General features: G+C 42.4%; 1 protein-coding gene across 4 annotated transcripts in view; it reads right to left on the reverse strand.

Annotated features, from left to right (window-relative positions):
- Positions 1 to 745: 745 nt before the first annotated feature.
- Positions 746 to 14,250, reverse strand: part of Spata31f3 (SPATA31 subfamily F member 3) — an 84,102-nt gene continuing 70,597 nt past the window's right edge. The window contains exons 3-6 of one of the 4 annotated variants that reach the window (XM_078047774.1): positions 13,881 to 13,941; positions 12,408 to 12,886; positions 9,089 to 9,611; positions 746 to 4,351 (exon numbers count right to left, since the gene is read on the reverse strand). In XM_078047774.1, the coding sequence (XP_077903900.1) occupies positions 9,250 to 9,611; positions 12,408 to 12,886; positions 13,881 to 13,941 (902 nt within the window). In that variant the 3' untranslated portion in view covers positions 746 to 4,351; positions 9,089 to 9,249. The other 3 variants (XR_013438166.1, XR_013438165.1, XR_013438167.1) reach the window with 3 other exon arrangements.

Genomic DNA, 14,250 nt, shown 5'->3' on the forward strand with positions numbered 1-14,250 from the left:
GTTCAATAGCCTAAGCAAAGCGCTCTCTCTCTCTCTCTCTCTCTCTCTCTCTCTCTCTCTCTCTCTCTCTCTCTCTCTCTCTCACACACACACACACACACACACACACACACATACACATACTCCTTCCCTGTTCCCAGCTGGACACTCTAATTATGGACTTTTAGAAGAATTTGAAAGAAAATAAGACCATTCCAGATGTTTATGACAGAAAAGGCTCTCTATGACTGTCTAATCTAACATTATTAGACAATGAAATTGAAATCCAGAGTGATAAAGCTATGCCTTCTGAGTCACAGAGCATTAGGTGTAAAATTAAAAAAATCAACCCCCAAATTTTAAAAAAATTACAGAATAAAGTATAAATTTGCAATGTAGAAAAATTAGCACAAATTAGGGACAGTGAAGAAGCTCAGAGCACTTGCCTAACAGGTGCAAGGTCCTGAGTTTGATCCCTAGTACCATGAAAAATTGAAATATTGAAAGAATAAATAAATGTGAACATACATATATTCTTTTCTTCAAGAATGAGATTACATAAAAGTCTAAGTGACTTTGAGATTTGAGATGACTCTTTAGATGCATCACCAAAATCTTAATCCATGGGGAAATTTTGATAAATTTACCATTAAAATAAAAAAATCCTGCTCTTCTAGAGGTACTGTTTAAAATAATGAAAAGACATAGCATACTTAGAGAAAAATCTTTGAAAAACACATATCTAATGAAAGTCTGGTATACAAAATAGATAAATAACTTCTTTTTATTGGTTCTTCTAAGTTATACATAATATTAGGATTCATTTTGACATAATTATAAAAGCACGAATATAATTTGCTCTAATCCAGTCCCTAGTACTTCCCTTTTCCCTCCCAACCTCCTTCCCCTGTTCCTTCTCTCTACTCTACTGATTTTTCTATTTTATTTATTTATTTATTTATTAGTGTCTTGTAATCTCAGCAACTCTGGAAGCTGAGGCAGGAGGATTAAAAGTTTGAGGTCAGTCTCAGCAATGTATTGGGGCCCTAAGCAACTTAGTGAGACCCTGTTTCAAAATAAAAACTAAAAATTAGGGCTAGGGATGTGTGTCAGTGGCCAAATGCCCCTGGGTGCAATCCCCCAGTACTCCTCGCCCCCAATTAGTGTCTTATGGATATACATAATGATGGGATTCACTGTGGTATATTCGTATATGTACATAGAAAGATTAGACCAGATTGATTCCACTGTTCTTCCCTTATCCTGTCCCTCCCTCCACCCCCTCAATAACCTTTCTTCACTGATCTTCTATTTTGATGGAATCCACCTTGTTTTTCTTTTCTTTCTTTCCTTATTTTGAACTAGCTTCCATATACCAGAGAAAACATGTGACTTTTTACTTTCTAGACTTTTCTTATTTCACTTAGTATGATGATAGTCTCCATTTCTATCCCACTTACTGGAAAATACCATAATTTCATTCTTTATGACTAATACTCCATTGTGTGTGTGTGTGTGTGTGTGTGTGTGTGTACCACATTTTATTTATCCATTCATTTGTCAAAGGGCACCTAGGTTGGTTTCATAGCTTCAAACTTGTGAATTGTGCTACTATGAACATTGATGTAGCTACATTTCTATAGTATGCTGATTTACATCTTTTGGATACATACCAAGGAGTGAAATTTCTGGGTCATATGGTGGTTCCATTACTAGTTTTTTGAGGAATCTCCATACTGCTTTCCAGAGTGGTTGCACAAATTTTCAGTCCTCCCCACATCCTTACCAATACCTGTTATTTGTATTTTTGATAATTGGCATTCTGACTGAAGTGAGAGGAAATCTCAATGTAGTTTTGCTTTGTGTTTTCCTGATTGCTAGACACGTTGAACATTTTTTCATGTATTTGTGGATGATCTATCTACTGGTAGATACGTGTGTTTAAATCACCCAGTGTTATTGTATTGCAATCTATTTGATTCTTAATATTGAGAAGGGTTTGTTATGTATGTAGATGCAGCATTGTTTGAGGCATAAATATGTACAATAATTAATTATGTCTTGTTGTTGGATGATTCCCTTAACCAATATGAAGTGACTTTCTATAGGCAAAAAACTCTTATAACTTAATTTCAAAATGAGCAAGAGATCTGGACATATCATGAAAGAAGATACCAATGGCAAATAAGCATATGAAAAAAAATGCTCAATATTACTGGGGAATGGCAAATTAAAACAACAAAATACTTTCACATAGTTATTAGAATGGTCAAAATCCAAAACACTAATAATACCAAGTACTGACAAGGATGAGGAAGCAAGCAACAGGAACTCTCTTTCATTGCAGGTAGGAAGGCAAAATGGTACAACCACTTTGGAAGTTTCACAGTGTTTTACCAAACTTAACATACTCAGCATATGACCCTTGCATGTCTTGGTATTTACCCAAATGAACTGAAAACTTATATTCACACAAAAACATGTACACACGTTTATGCCAGCTTTATTCATGATTGCCAAAACTTAGAAATAAATGTCCTTCAGTGGGCAACTGGATAAACAAACCAGTGTAGTCATACAGTAAAATAGTACCCAGCATTAAAAAGAAAGGAGGGGTTTGGGCAGCTTAATGGTAGAGTGTTTCCCTGAGTTTGACCTCTAGCACGTAAAAAAAAAAAAAAAAAAAGAGGGGGTGGGGGTGTGTGGATATCAAGCTATGAAAAGGCATATGTGAAAAGAGTGAAAAGACATGGAGGAATATTAAATACATATTAGTAAATGAAAGAGCCATTCTGAAAAGGGTATGATTCAACATATTTCAGACATTTCAGAAAGATTCCAGAAAGGTTATAAAAAACTATGGAGACCTTAAAAATTTCAGTAGTCAACAAAAACCAAAATCCCAATTAAAAAATGGCAATAGACCTGCATAGGTGTTTTTCCAAAGAAAATATTTTAGTGGCCAATAAGTAGGCACATGGAAAAATGCACAAAATCATTAATCATTAGAAAAATACAAATCAAACTTACAATAAGATGCCACTTCATACTCATCAGAATGGCTAATATATTAAACAACATAAAGTATTAATGAGGATGAGGACAAATTGGAATCCCAGTGGAAATGTGAAGTTAACACAGCTGCTGTGGAAAACAGTTTGGCAATTCCTCTAAAAGTTAAAGATAGAATTTCCATAATGATCCAGCAATTTCACTCTTAGGCATATTACATGCCCCCCCCAAGAAAGAAAGAGATGTGAGAGTGGCGGGGGTGGGGAGGAGAAAAGAAGAACGACGGCGGGGGGGGGGGGAGGAAAGAAAGAAAGAGAAGGAACACTTGCACAACATTATTCTTAGTACCAACATATTCAAAAGGTAGAAACCCAAGTGCCCATCAACAGAGGAATGGATAAACAAAGAATAGTATCATATAATTAAATATTATTTAGCTATAAAAGAATGAAATTCTGATGTATGCTACAAGAAGGATGAAAACATGCTAAGCAAAATAAGCCAGAGACAAATGGACAAATATTGTTTGATTTCACTTATATATGGTACTTAGAATAAGCAAATACACAGAGGCAGAAAGTAGAATAAAGAGTAAGCAAATTCACAGAGGCAGAAAGTAGAATAAAGGGTTACCCATGGTCTGGGGCTGGGGAGGGGGAGAATGATGAAGAAGTTCTGGAAATAACGGTGATGGTCACAACATTGTAAATATACTTAATGCCACTGAATTCTACACTTAAAAATGACTAAAGTGGTACACTTCATGTTATATATACACTTTTCCCACAACTTGAGAAAACATATCAAAGATTGATTGCCAGGGACTTGTAGGGATAGAAAAATGAATTGGTGGAACACAGCAGGCTTTTAGGACAGTGAAATTATGCTGCATGGTACTGTAATGGTGGATACATGTTATCATACCTTGGTCAAAACCCATGGCATGTAAAACCCTGATTGGCTGAAGCAACTGAGTGGCAGAAGCTGTTGAAGGAGCCAGAGCTGCCAGTTAAGCCTAATCAAGATGACAGTCTCCTCAAAGCACCAAAACTTCACAGCAGAGTCCAGTGGAGAGCCTGCCTGACATTTGTGAATCCTGGGCCAGAAGCTAGAGGAAAGGGAATTTGACCAGGGCAAAGTGGCCCCTGGCCACTAAAGAATGATGAAGACCTCTCCTGGGAATGACTGAAGGATGCATGTGGCACCACTGCCAGGAAGTCTGGGTACTGCTTTGGGTGCCTTCGAAATTGCTGTGATGCCTTCTTGTGATGCTCTGTGGGGAGCCCTTGGCCCCAAGCCCAGCGCCGAGTGTCCAGAGTCTCCAGAGTTTGCAGCCAAGTGGGGGCTTCCTCTCTGTCCTCTACAAAGGAAAAGGTTGCTGTTGTCACACTTGCCTCCGACTAACTCCAGGGTCTTTTAGGAGTTCTCTCCCCTCATCATTTCTACCTTTTTGGATCTCTCACTCTTGCATGCATCTCCCTTCCTTATTCCTTTACCAGTTCCATGGCAACAGTTACCAACTTTCCTGAGTGGATTCCTGGTTCCTTCTCTCACCCCAGTTCACCTCTGGTCTATATGATCCTTTGGCTCCTGTTTTGGCAGAACAGTCACTGTCCTTGTAAAGTTTTTTAGATCAATACAGGTAGTGGCCTTAAAAGGGAAAGTGAATCTTATTTACATGATGGACTTAGTAAATAATAATGTAATATTATGGGTTCAATTGTAATAAATAAACCACACTAATGTAAGATATTAATAAAGGGAAACTATGTTTGCCTGGGGCAGGAAGAGGTTTTGGGGAACTCTGAGCTTTCTACTCAGTTTTCTGTGAACCTTAAGTTGATCTAAAAAATAAATTTTAAAAGACCATCATATGAATATGTTTGTAACTTGCTTGTTATTAAAATCTTTCCAAGAATTCAGCCTAGGCTGGGGCTATAGCTAGGTGGTAGAGCGCTTGCCTTGTACATATGAGGCACTGGGTTCGATCCTCAACACCACATAAAAATTAATAAAGGTATGGTGTCCATCTGCAACTAAAATAAGGAGAAGAATTCAGCCTGGACAGTCAAGGGCAAAAAGTTAAGTATAGAGTGGCATTGGAAAGGTTAGCTAAAGGATTAAATGCAGCTGTTGAGAGATTCAGAGGAGATAGGAAGTTGTGGTAGGGGATGTTTTATGCCAAGTCCACAGAGGAGGGGGAATAGAATTTGAGTGAATGATAAAAATAAGTGAACCCCATGAATCTGAGGATCTCCAAGAGCCTGAGATTCGGAAACAGGGCGGGAGTTTCTGCTCCTGTTCAGGGAGTTCCAGTCCCCTGCTGGCAAGAGGCTGGTAGGACAGGACCAAACAAAGCATGATTAAATCTCATTTACTCTTGTGCTCAGCACATCCCATGACCTCCCTGCTAGGGTGCGGTAAACAGGTGCAAAAGTTGAGCAATTATGGAGGTCAGCTACCTGAAATTACCATGATAGAAATCTGCTGGGGCAGATAAGTTTGTGGGGCGGGAGCCCTGGGAAGGACCTACTCCACCCTAAGCCAGGATGTGTGCACACTAACCTGGCTTCCCACCTCCCTGATACCACCGTGACCCTTCTGAGTGAATTCCCTTCCTTCTGGGCCTCTCTCTACTGTCCCAGCTCTGTGTCTGTATGCGCAACTCCCACCAACCAGAGAGGATGTGCCTGTTCCAAGACCTCCTTTGATCTCTGGGGATGCTTCAGGAAAACACCTGAGAATGTTGGCTCAGCAGGCCTGGGCCTTGTGCCTCCCTCCCTGGCAGTCAACTAGGGGCTGTGCCTCCATCCTTTGGGCACAGAATTGCTGTTTAGGGGGCAGGGAGGGAGGCACATCCATGCTTTTCCCATCTGGGTTTTCTGCATCCCGCCACAGGGGACAATTGTGCTAAACAGTGGGGCTCTATCAGAGGAAGCAAGACCTGCCACCACTTCCTCCTGGTTTGATGGGGTGCTGAGTGATCCTAGATTTCCTTCAAACCACATCATCAGGGGCATCCCCTGTCCTTCGAACCACATCATAAGGAAAGCCAGTACTTCCTGCCCTTTCTCAAATTCTTGGCTCCTTTATGGTAAGTTGGAAGGAAAATCAGAGGTGCCACCTTCTGAGGGGTGTTAGGTGGCTAACACAGGTCCATCCCATCTACTCAGGGCAGCCTTATTATCTTCCTACTTCCCAGCTTCCTTCCCCACACCACCCCCCTGCCCCCGTCCCTCACTGAACACTAGGGCACCACACTGCCCTGTTTGTCTCCACACCACGCTTTCATTCAGGCTCCACATGTTTTCTCTGGGGTCTCTCTTGCTGCTCCAGTGTTCCAAGAGCACTGCTTCACACACACAATCTGCAACTTCAACTACCTTTAATTGTCTACGTGGGCTTCTACACTGCTAGCTCCTTAGGCCCTAACAGAAACTTCTCAGTAAATTCTAGAACTACATCCCCAGTCATTTTTGTTTTTATTTTCAGTCAGGGTCTCTTCTATGTGGCCCAGGTTGGCCTCAAACTTGTGATCTTCCTGGCTCTCTACCTTCAGCTTTATAGCTTTGCCTCTCTAGGCACCCTCAACCCTGCAGCCATGGCTCCTTCTCAGTTCCTCACTCATCCCTCTGGGTCTTTTCCCACACTCACTCATCTTGGGAGAAACCCTTCTACCACAAACTCCTCCCTCAGCAATGCTGCCATAATCCCATCAGAAAAATATCTGTGCTTTTAGCCAAGTCAAGCTCCTCCACTGGGGTGCTTGCTTTTACTCCTTCACTTATGAAAAACAACATTGTTCCAGAAGCGTCTCCCCTTGCTTTTTCACATCATTATTTTATCCCTCTAAGCTCAACATCCTGTAGGCTACCTCTCCCATGTTTAAAAACTTATCTTTCTGGATCCCACTCCCCCTCCAGCTATTGCCTCCTTTCCCTGTTCTTCCACGAAACAAGAGACTGTGAAAGTTGATTACACTTACTATCACCAATTGCTCTCCTTTCATTCTATATTAAATTCAAGCAAGTCATGTCTCTTCCTACCTGAAGCTATTCTTCTCAAGATCCTGAATGATCTCTATATTGCCAAAACTAATAGTCAGCTCTAAGTTCTCATCTTACTTGACTGACTGGAACTTTTAGTTCCATTGATAATTTTCTTTTCCTTTCCTTCCTCTTTCTTTTTTCTAGTATTGGGGGTTGATCCTGGGAACATTTTACCACTGAGCTTCACTCCCATTCATTTTTGTTTTTATTTTCAGACAAGGTCTCTTCTGTGTGGCTCAGGTTGGCCTCAAACACGTGATTTCCTGGCTTGGCCTCTCAAGTCACTGGGTTATAGGTGTGTGCCACTGCACCTAGCTTCATTTTCTTCTTGAAATATTTATCTCTCTTGACTTCCTGCCACCACACTGTTCTGGTTTTCCTCTTACCTCACTGGCTACTACTTCTCAGTGCCCTCTGCTTACTGGTTCCTCCTTTCCTTATCATTTCTCTTAACAATGTAGAATACCAGGGACCCAGCCCTTAGATGTCACCTTCATTTATACTCATTTCCTTGGTGGTCACATCCAGCCTTATGGTTTTATATGTATCTGTCTGTTTCTATGTACCTATAGCTGTCTGTTTCCTGTAGCCTGGACCTTTTCCTGAACTCCAGGCTCATATGTCCAAATTTTCTAATCAACATATACACTTAGATACCCAGTATTCATTTCAAAGTGTATAAAAGTGAACTCCTGATTCCCTGTCTCCACCCCCACTCAATAGCATACTGAAACACTTTGATGCATTTCCCACGTCAGTTAATTGCAACGCTAGTCATTCAGGCCAAAAGCACTTGTGCCATCGTTGACTATTTTTTCCACTAACTATCCACATCTAATCTATCAGTAAATCTATTTAAAACTGTACCCCACTCCAGTCTTCCCTACACCTCTTACCCTGGTTCTTTACATATATCTAGTCACCTTCTACTACTATGTATTTAAACTATGCCTCTTTTTTCTCCCTTCCTAGCTTACTCCCAGTATAAGCACCTTGGGAGCAGATTTGTTTTTCCCTCTTTCACTCACTGCTCTATTCCAAGTGTCTGGTAAATGTAGGTTCTCAATACTTGTTAAAAGAATGAAAGAATGAAGTGAATGAATGGCATTCACCTTGGCAAGCTCATTCTGATCCCTCGAACATTTTAATGTCCTTTTTTTAAATTACATAAAGACTTCTCATTGTGTCACCATTTTCTGACACAGCATGCCACTTATTAAACACCACACCTTTGCTCAGCCTACTCCCACCTTCTGCTCATCCTTTAAAACTCTGCCTACATATCACTTCAGAAAACATTCCACAAACAACCTTCACACACATATACCCCAAAAACCTAGTCTAAGTGCCCTCTCAAATACTTTTACCAATTTCCTCTAACCAGCTCTTGTCATACTGCTTCTAATGACTTATATGACTTCCCCAGAGTTTATGAGCTTCATGAGAGGAAGGCCTGTGTATTGTTCACAGTTGTCTCCCCAGTGTCTGGCATAGTGCCTGGAACATAGTAAATATTTGAATATGTGAATTGTCGAATCCATGACTCAGTTCAATGACAGTTTCTTATGGTTCTTTTGGGTACCTCCTCATCCTGTACTCTGTATTGTGCAAGGCCTTCATTCCAAGGAGCTGGAAGCAAAGGGTTGGAACTGGCAACAGGGCTACTCAGCCTCCCAGATAATTACCCTTAAAGATCTCAATAAAAACAGGGAAAAGATAGAGGAGATTCTGTCATTTGGTCTTAACATTTGTCATGTTAGTTGTGTGCTTTTGATAAACACAAAAGCACCTTCTCAAGGACACCATGGAATCCATGACTTAAATGTATCTTAAGCTTGCTTAAGTACCTTTATCCATAGTCCAGGGGTTGAAAGGAATCACATGAAATGCTGACCCATCTGAAATGGATTTAAGCTCCTGTACCACATGGGGAGTATTTTTATTTCCTCTACTCTCTCCAACACATACCACATTGAAAATAAAGAGACACAAACAAGTGGCTCTTTGCTTACAGGTATAGAGTATATTTGGAGAATGCTATGCCTCACCTGCATGTTAATATAAAGGATGATTGACAATCTTCTTCAGGGGGATGTAGAAAAAAAAAACCTCCTTTTTGTTGGAATGGTTATTTTCCTGGGTAAACTGGTGCCTTCTGCTGAGTTGAGAGTTGCAACTTGGGATAGATTTCCTGGTTGGGTGACCCAAGTCAGTTGACACCAGAATTTGGAGCAGTTTTATGAGTGGCACAGTCCTTAGGGTTGGCTGGACTGAAGGGCATTTTGCTGGAACTGTTGGTGAAGGCACTGAGGACATCAAGGAAAGACAAGCGCTCCTTCTCAGTAGGGGGAGGCAGGGCCATGGGGTTCTCTGTTTTCTTCTCCAACCTAGCTCCTCCCACGTGGTCTTTGGTGTGGGTTGGACCCTTCTTAACCTCTTTTGTCCTGTATCTGGTCACTTTCTCAGCCTTAGATGGGGAAATGGGTTCCTCGTGCCTGTGAGCTTTCACTTCAGGGTTAATCCAGTGCGAATAGAGCTTCATCGTATTTCCCAAGTCAATTTCTGGAGCTCCTGGAAAGGCAGAGCTCTTGTGAATATGGGTTGCCCCTACCCAACCCTCCAACTCTTCGCCCAGGAATGTGTGCCCTGAAAACTCTGGCCCTGCCCAGGTTCATCCTATAAGACATGAAACATTTGTCCCCGCAAAGTTTGGATTTGAAAAATATGGTCCATTAAAATATTGGACTTGCAAAATTTAGCCTAGCAAATTATGGCCCAATAAGTTGGCACACTATAAGTTCTGACCCTTTAAGGCCAGGCATTCTCAGGAATCCTCATTTGGATGAGATCATTCAGCTTAGTCTAATAGCCATGCAGAACATTTTTATCTGGTCTTTTTGTTTCCAAGGAATCTCTGAGAGTGCTCTGGGAACTCAAGGTGAGAGAGATGCTGGTGGAACAGCTGAGGGTGGAGCTGGTGATTCTAGAGATCCAGATAAATCCTTGCCAATCCCTACTCAAGGCAACCATCTTGGCTAAAGTTTAATTCTATCTGAAAACAATCCTGGAGATACATTTGAGAAGTTAGGGACCCCGGGGTTCTTCTTAGAAGCTCCCTACTGGCCCTTGAACCTCAGCAGAATGGATGCTTGCTCTGATTGGAGAAAGCCCAAATACCACACCTCCCTCTCTCTGATTCTCAGTTGCTTTGAATTTCACTGGGTCCTCTGTTTTCTCTGCTGAGGTAGGGACTTGTTTTCTCTGCTGAGGTAGGACACTCGCAAAGGCCTCGGCTAAGGACTCCAGAGGTTCTCCAGCTATGCACAAAACACCTGGGCTTCTGTCATGTCCACACAGGGCTGTAAGATCTCAGAGGCACAGTGGGCTGAACCCTGGGGATGAACCATGGCTGAACCTGATCTGGGATTAGGTTGCATTTGGCTCTGCTGCACTGTATTTCAAGCGCAATTGCAAGTTCTTCTTTTAAGCAGACACATTTTGGATCTGGGGCATGTGAGATGTCTGGTAAGGTAGGGAATTCCTAGAGAAATGTTTTTGTTTGGTTGTTTAGACTCCTTCAAGGTCTATGTGTAAATATTCTTTGAAATGACCAAAAATTGTTCCTTGCACTCCTTTGTTTTATGGGACTTCCCCACATGTATCCCTAAGAATTTCTGAAATTAAATTTTTTTGTGTGTGTGGCATGATGGGTGCCTTGAGTAATTGGGGACTGTCAGGGATCCATCTGACATTATAAAGCCACCACCTCTATTCACTTGTACTTTGGCCTGGAGTACCTGTACAAGTCTTATTGGTACCTCGAAAGTGTGGCCCAAGACTTCATATGTTGCTGTTCAAACGAGGTTGAGTCAGAGATTCTAATGGGCTCAAGCACCAACTCTGCGATTGTAGATTAACTACTGATTGCTGGGGCCATAGCTCTGGAGAAAGCAGCAAAATAGAGAGCAAGCAGCCCTGGCAGGAAGACAAACTTGTTTCCAGTTAGATTCTCAGTGGCTCCCTGAGACAGCGCCCAGGCAGCTCAAGGTCATCAGTATCTGATGAGAACTGGCCAAGGTCTATCAATATTCAGGGAGTCACTTCCTGACCTGTGTAGGGGCCGACAGCTGCTTCCAAGTTCTAGGGACTTATTTTCCAGAGGATGGGGAACCAACTTGCTGCCAGATCCCCTAGAATGTTGAAGATCCAGTGATTTGAGCAAGGATCACTAGACCAAGCATATCTTTCCACATTCGTAATCTATGTGCAACATTTTTTAGCCTAAGCAAGCAACTGTGGGCTGGCACTGCTGCCACAATGGATGACTACAGGTGGCTGCAGGCTGAGGGCATGGCTGTGCTGCTCCAGGGCAGGGGCTGCTAGTCATCAGGGGAAAGGAGAAACTGGATAGATTGATAAATCTTTGGAAGAAGGCTCCAGCGTGGTAAACCAATCATTTTAACCACTTAACCAAATCAACTATTTTAACTGCTTCTGAAAATGGAATTTCAGCAGCCTGTGGGGATGTTCCAGGACAATGCTGCCACCCTCTGGAGGACTAAAACGGGAGGGTCCTAGGTCTGGTGGGACAGGCTGCAACATATCTCAGGGATTATATTGTGTGGTTCTCTGCATCTACAGAGAGCTCTGGACAACAGATGGTAAGTCTTCAATGGTCCTGGAGCTGACTCTATAGCAGGTGCTAAACAAAAACTGGGCTTTTTAATAATCAAGTGGAAAAAGCCAAATTTGGGTATGTGGGGAAGAAGCTGGGACTAATTAAAGTGGAAAAAATTTTAGGCAGCACAGAAACAAAAGAGAAATTATTGACTAGAAAAGGTCTAGGGCTCCCCTGTTGTGGAGAGATCTCTAGAGACGAGGAACTCATTGTGCATCCCCCAGGTAATGGAGAGAGGCCACTTAAAAGCTGAAAGGTGGGAGAGGGTAGGGCCAGAGCGAGGGGAGGGGGTTTGAGATTTGCTCAGGTGACATTTCTGCTCTGTGGTGGACTGGCTAGCCTCCCATGAGTCCAGAGTCGAGGGGATGAAAGCCTATCTTTTCAACAGACACCTTAGAGGTAGTATTCAGAATGAAAGGAAAAAAAAAAAAAGTTACTTGTTTGTTTTCCAGGCCTTGAAAACATTGGGAGAAGTATAAGCTGGGAGAAGTACAGGAACTCCCCCACAGGTCATGGGGCCCTCAATGTGGAAATACATGCATTTATATCCTTATTAAAGAGGTACCTAAGGGCCTTTTGAACATAGGAACAGCATGTGAAGGGAATGCAAGGTTGCGGGGTATTGTCTTATATTCAGGAGCTCCTGGTGAAGGGAAAGAAAGGGAATATAGTATTCAAGGTCTGCTAACCTTTGTTCTTGGGGACAAGTGCAGAGTTGTGCTTCCTTCTCTCCTTCTGGTTCACAGGAATCCTAGGCTCCTCAAGGCTTGAAGAAGACAGAGCCCCTGCATCCTGAGGCTTTTTTGGCCCTTGAGATTTCTGCTTTTGCTGGAGGTGATCAGGGCAGACATTGTGGACACTGGCTGTATCAGTTGACTGAATAGCTGAATGAATTAAAGGTTTCTGACCCAATTGTGACAGACTGGGGCCAGATGCCTGTGAAAACTGTCTGGAGTCCCGGGAATCCTGCTCATAAGACACACCTGATGTGGACAATGTGTCTAGGCAAGCAGAGCTCTGCAGAGACCCCAATAAAGAAGGGGAGATCTGGTTGTTGTCACACTCCAGCAATTGCTGAATGTCCAGAGCTAGAGAATTGCAGATTTGGCAGCCAGGATCTGCACACAGGAGCCGCCGTATACTTTCCACCTGGGGAAGCCAGCCGTGGCTGGGAAGGGAAACATGGCAACTGTTAAGGATGGTGACATCTGCCTCTTTGCAAGAATGGGCTGGGGATTGCTGCATCCACTCCCAGTCCTACAAGTCCTATACTCTCTGGGTGTCTACCCCTCTGCTCTTATTCCTAGGAAATGCCATTTGGCAAGGGATGATGAACTGGGCTAAGGTTCGGAGCAAGCTCTCAGACAACCTATGGAAGGGCATAACTCTCAGAGAAGATGGGAAGCTGGGATCAGTTCTCTGCTGACCTCAGTGAGAAACTGAATTGAATCAGACAGATGGAGTAGCTGAGTAGTTAGTTGATGGGACATCATCAGAAACATCATTAGGTAGGACCAATATTAGTTTCATTTGTGGTAAAAACAAAACAAAACCTGAAGTCCAGGACTCATTACATCCAAACTGTAGAAAATGAGGTCCTCACTTAGAGGAATATGGGATACCCCTGTGTCCATACCCAGCATTTGTTAGGTATCAGTCCCATTTTCTAGAAATCTTGATAGGATAAGATGATATATTCCTGTTTGAGTGGTCCCAGGAACTCTCCTCCCTGAAGACAGACCAGAGGATGTAATGTCAGCAGGGTCCAGGAAGACCTAGGGAATCTTTCCTAGAAAATGTGTAGCTCTAAGAGAATATAACAATGATGCTGTCTTTCAAAACCCATTCTCCTAATGGGATAATTTGTCTTATGGCTGAATGCAACCCCATGTAGTGCCTTTTATGACTTATACACTGATCAAATCCTGAATTGCAAACTACAGTGATCCTAGCAAAGAGTAGAATTGGACGACTCTGTTCCCTTCCTTTCTGAAATGTCTGAAACCCTGTTGGCCCTGACAACTCTAAATAATTAAACCAGCCTCTACCATGTATGTCTCTTCTCAACCATTATTCCTCTCCTCATTCCAGCTCCAACAAAGGCCAAGAGAACATTACAGTCCAGGCTGGGAATTTGGAGACTGCAAAGAGCAAGAGATCACCTTTTCATGACAGAGAGCAACTTCCTCAGCTTCTCGGCTTCTTCCTGGGAAGTTTTCTTAGCTGAGGAACCAAGACACAGTGTTAGGTAGAACAGCAGAGAATTCAGGGACATCCTATAAGGAAGCTAAAGGCTTTTGAATGAGAGGAGACTGAAAACCACATCATTCAATGCTCTAAGTCAAATCTGTGTGCAGCTTAACCATCTATAACAACATGCTCTCCCTAATCTTGTCTGATCTTTACAACCACATTGAGTGGACAAGATCACTGGTGCTACACCCACTTTATGGAGAACAAGACTAAGAGATGAAATTATTTCCACAGGGTTATAAAACTAGTAAATGACACGGTTAATGACATCTGTCCTAC

The sequence above is a fragment of the Ictidomys tridecemlineatus genome, chromosome 4, assembly GCF_052094955.1.
Source record: "Ictidomys tridecemlineatus isolate mIctTri1 chromosome 4, mIctTri1.hap1, whole genome shotgun sequence".
In the NCBI taxonomy this organism is placed as follows: domain Eukaryota; kingdom Metazoa; phylum Chordata; class Mammalia; order Rodentia; family Sciuridae; genus Ictidomys; species Ictidomys tridecemlineatus.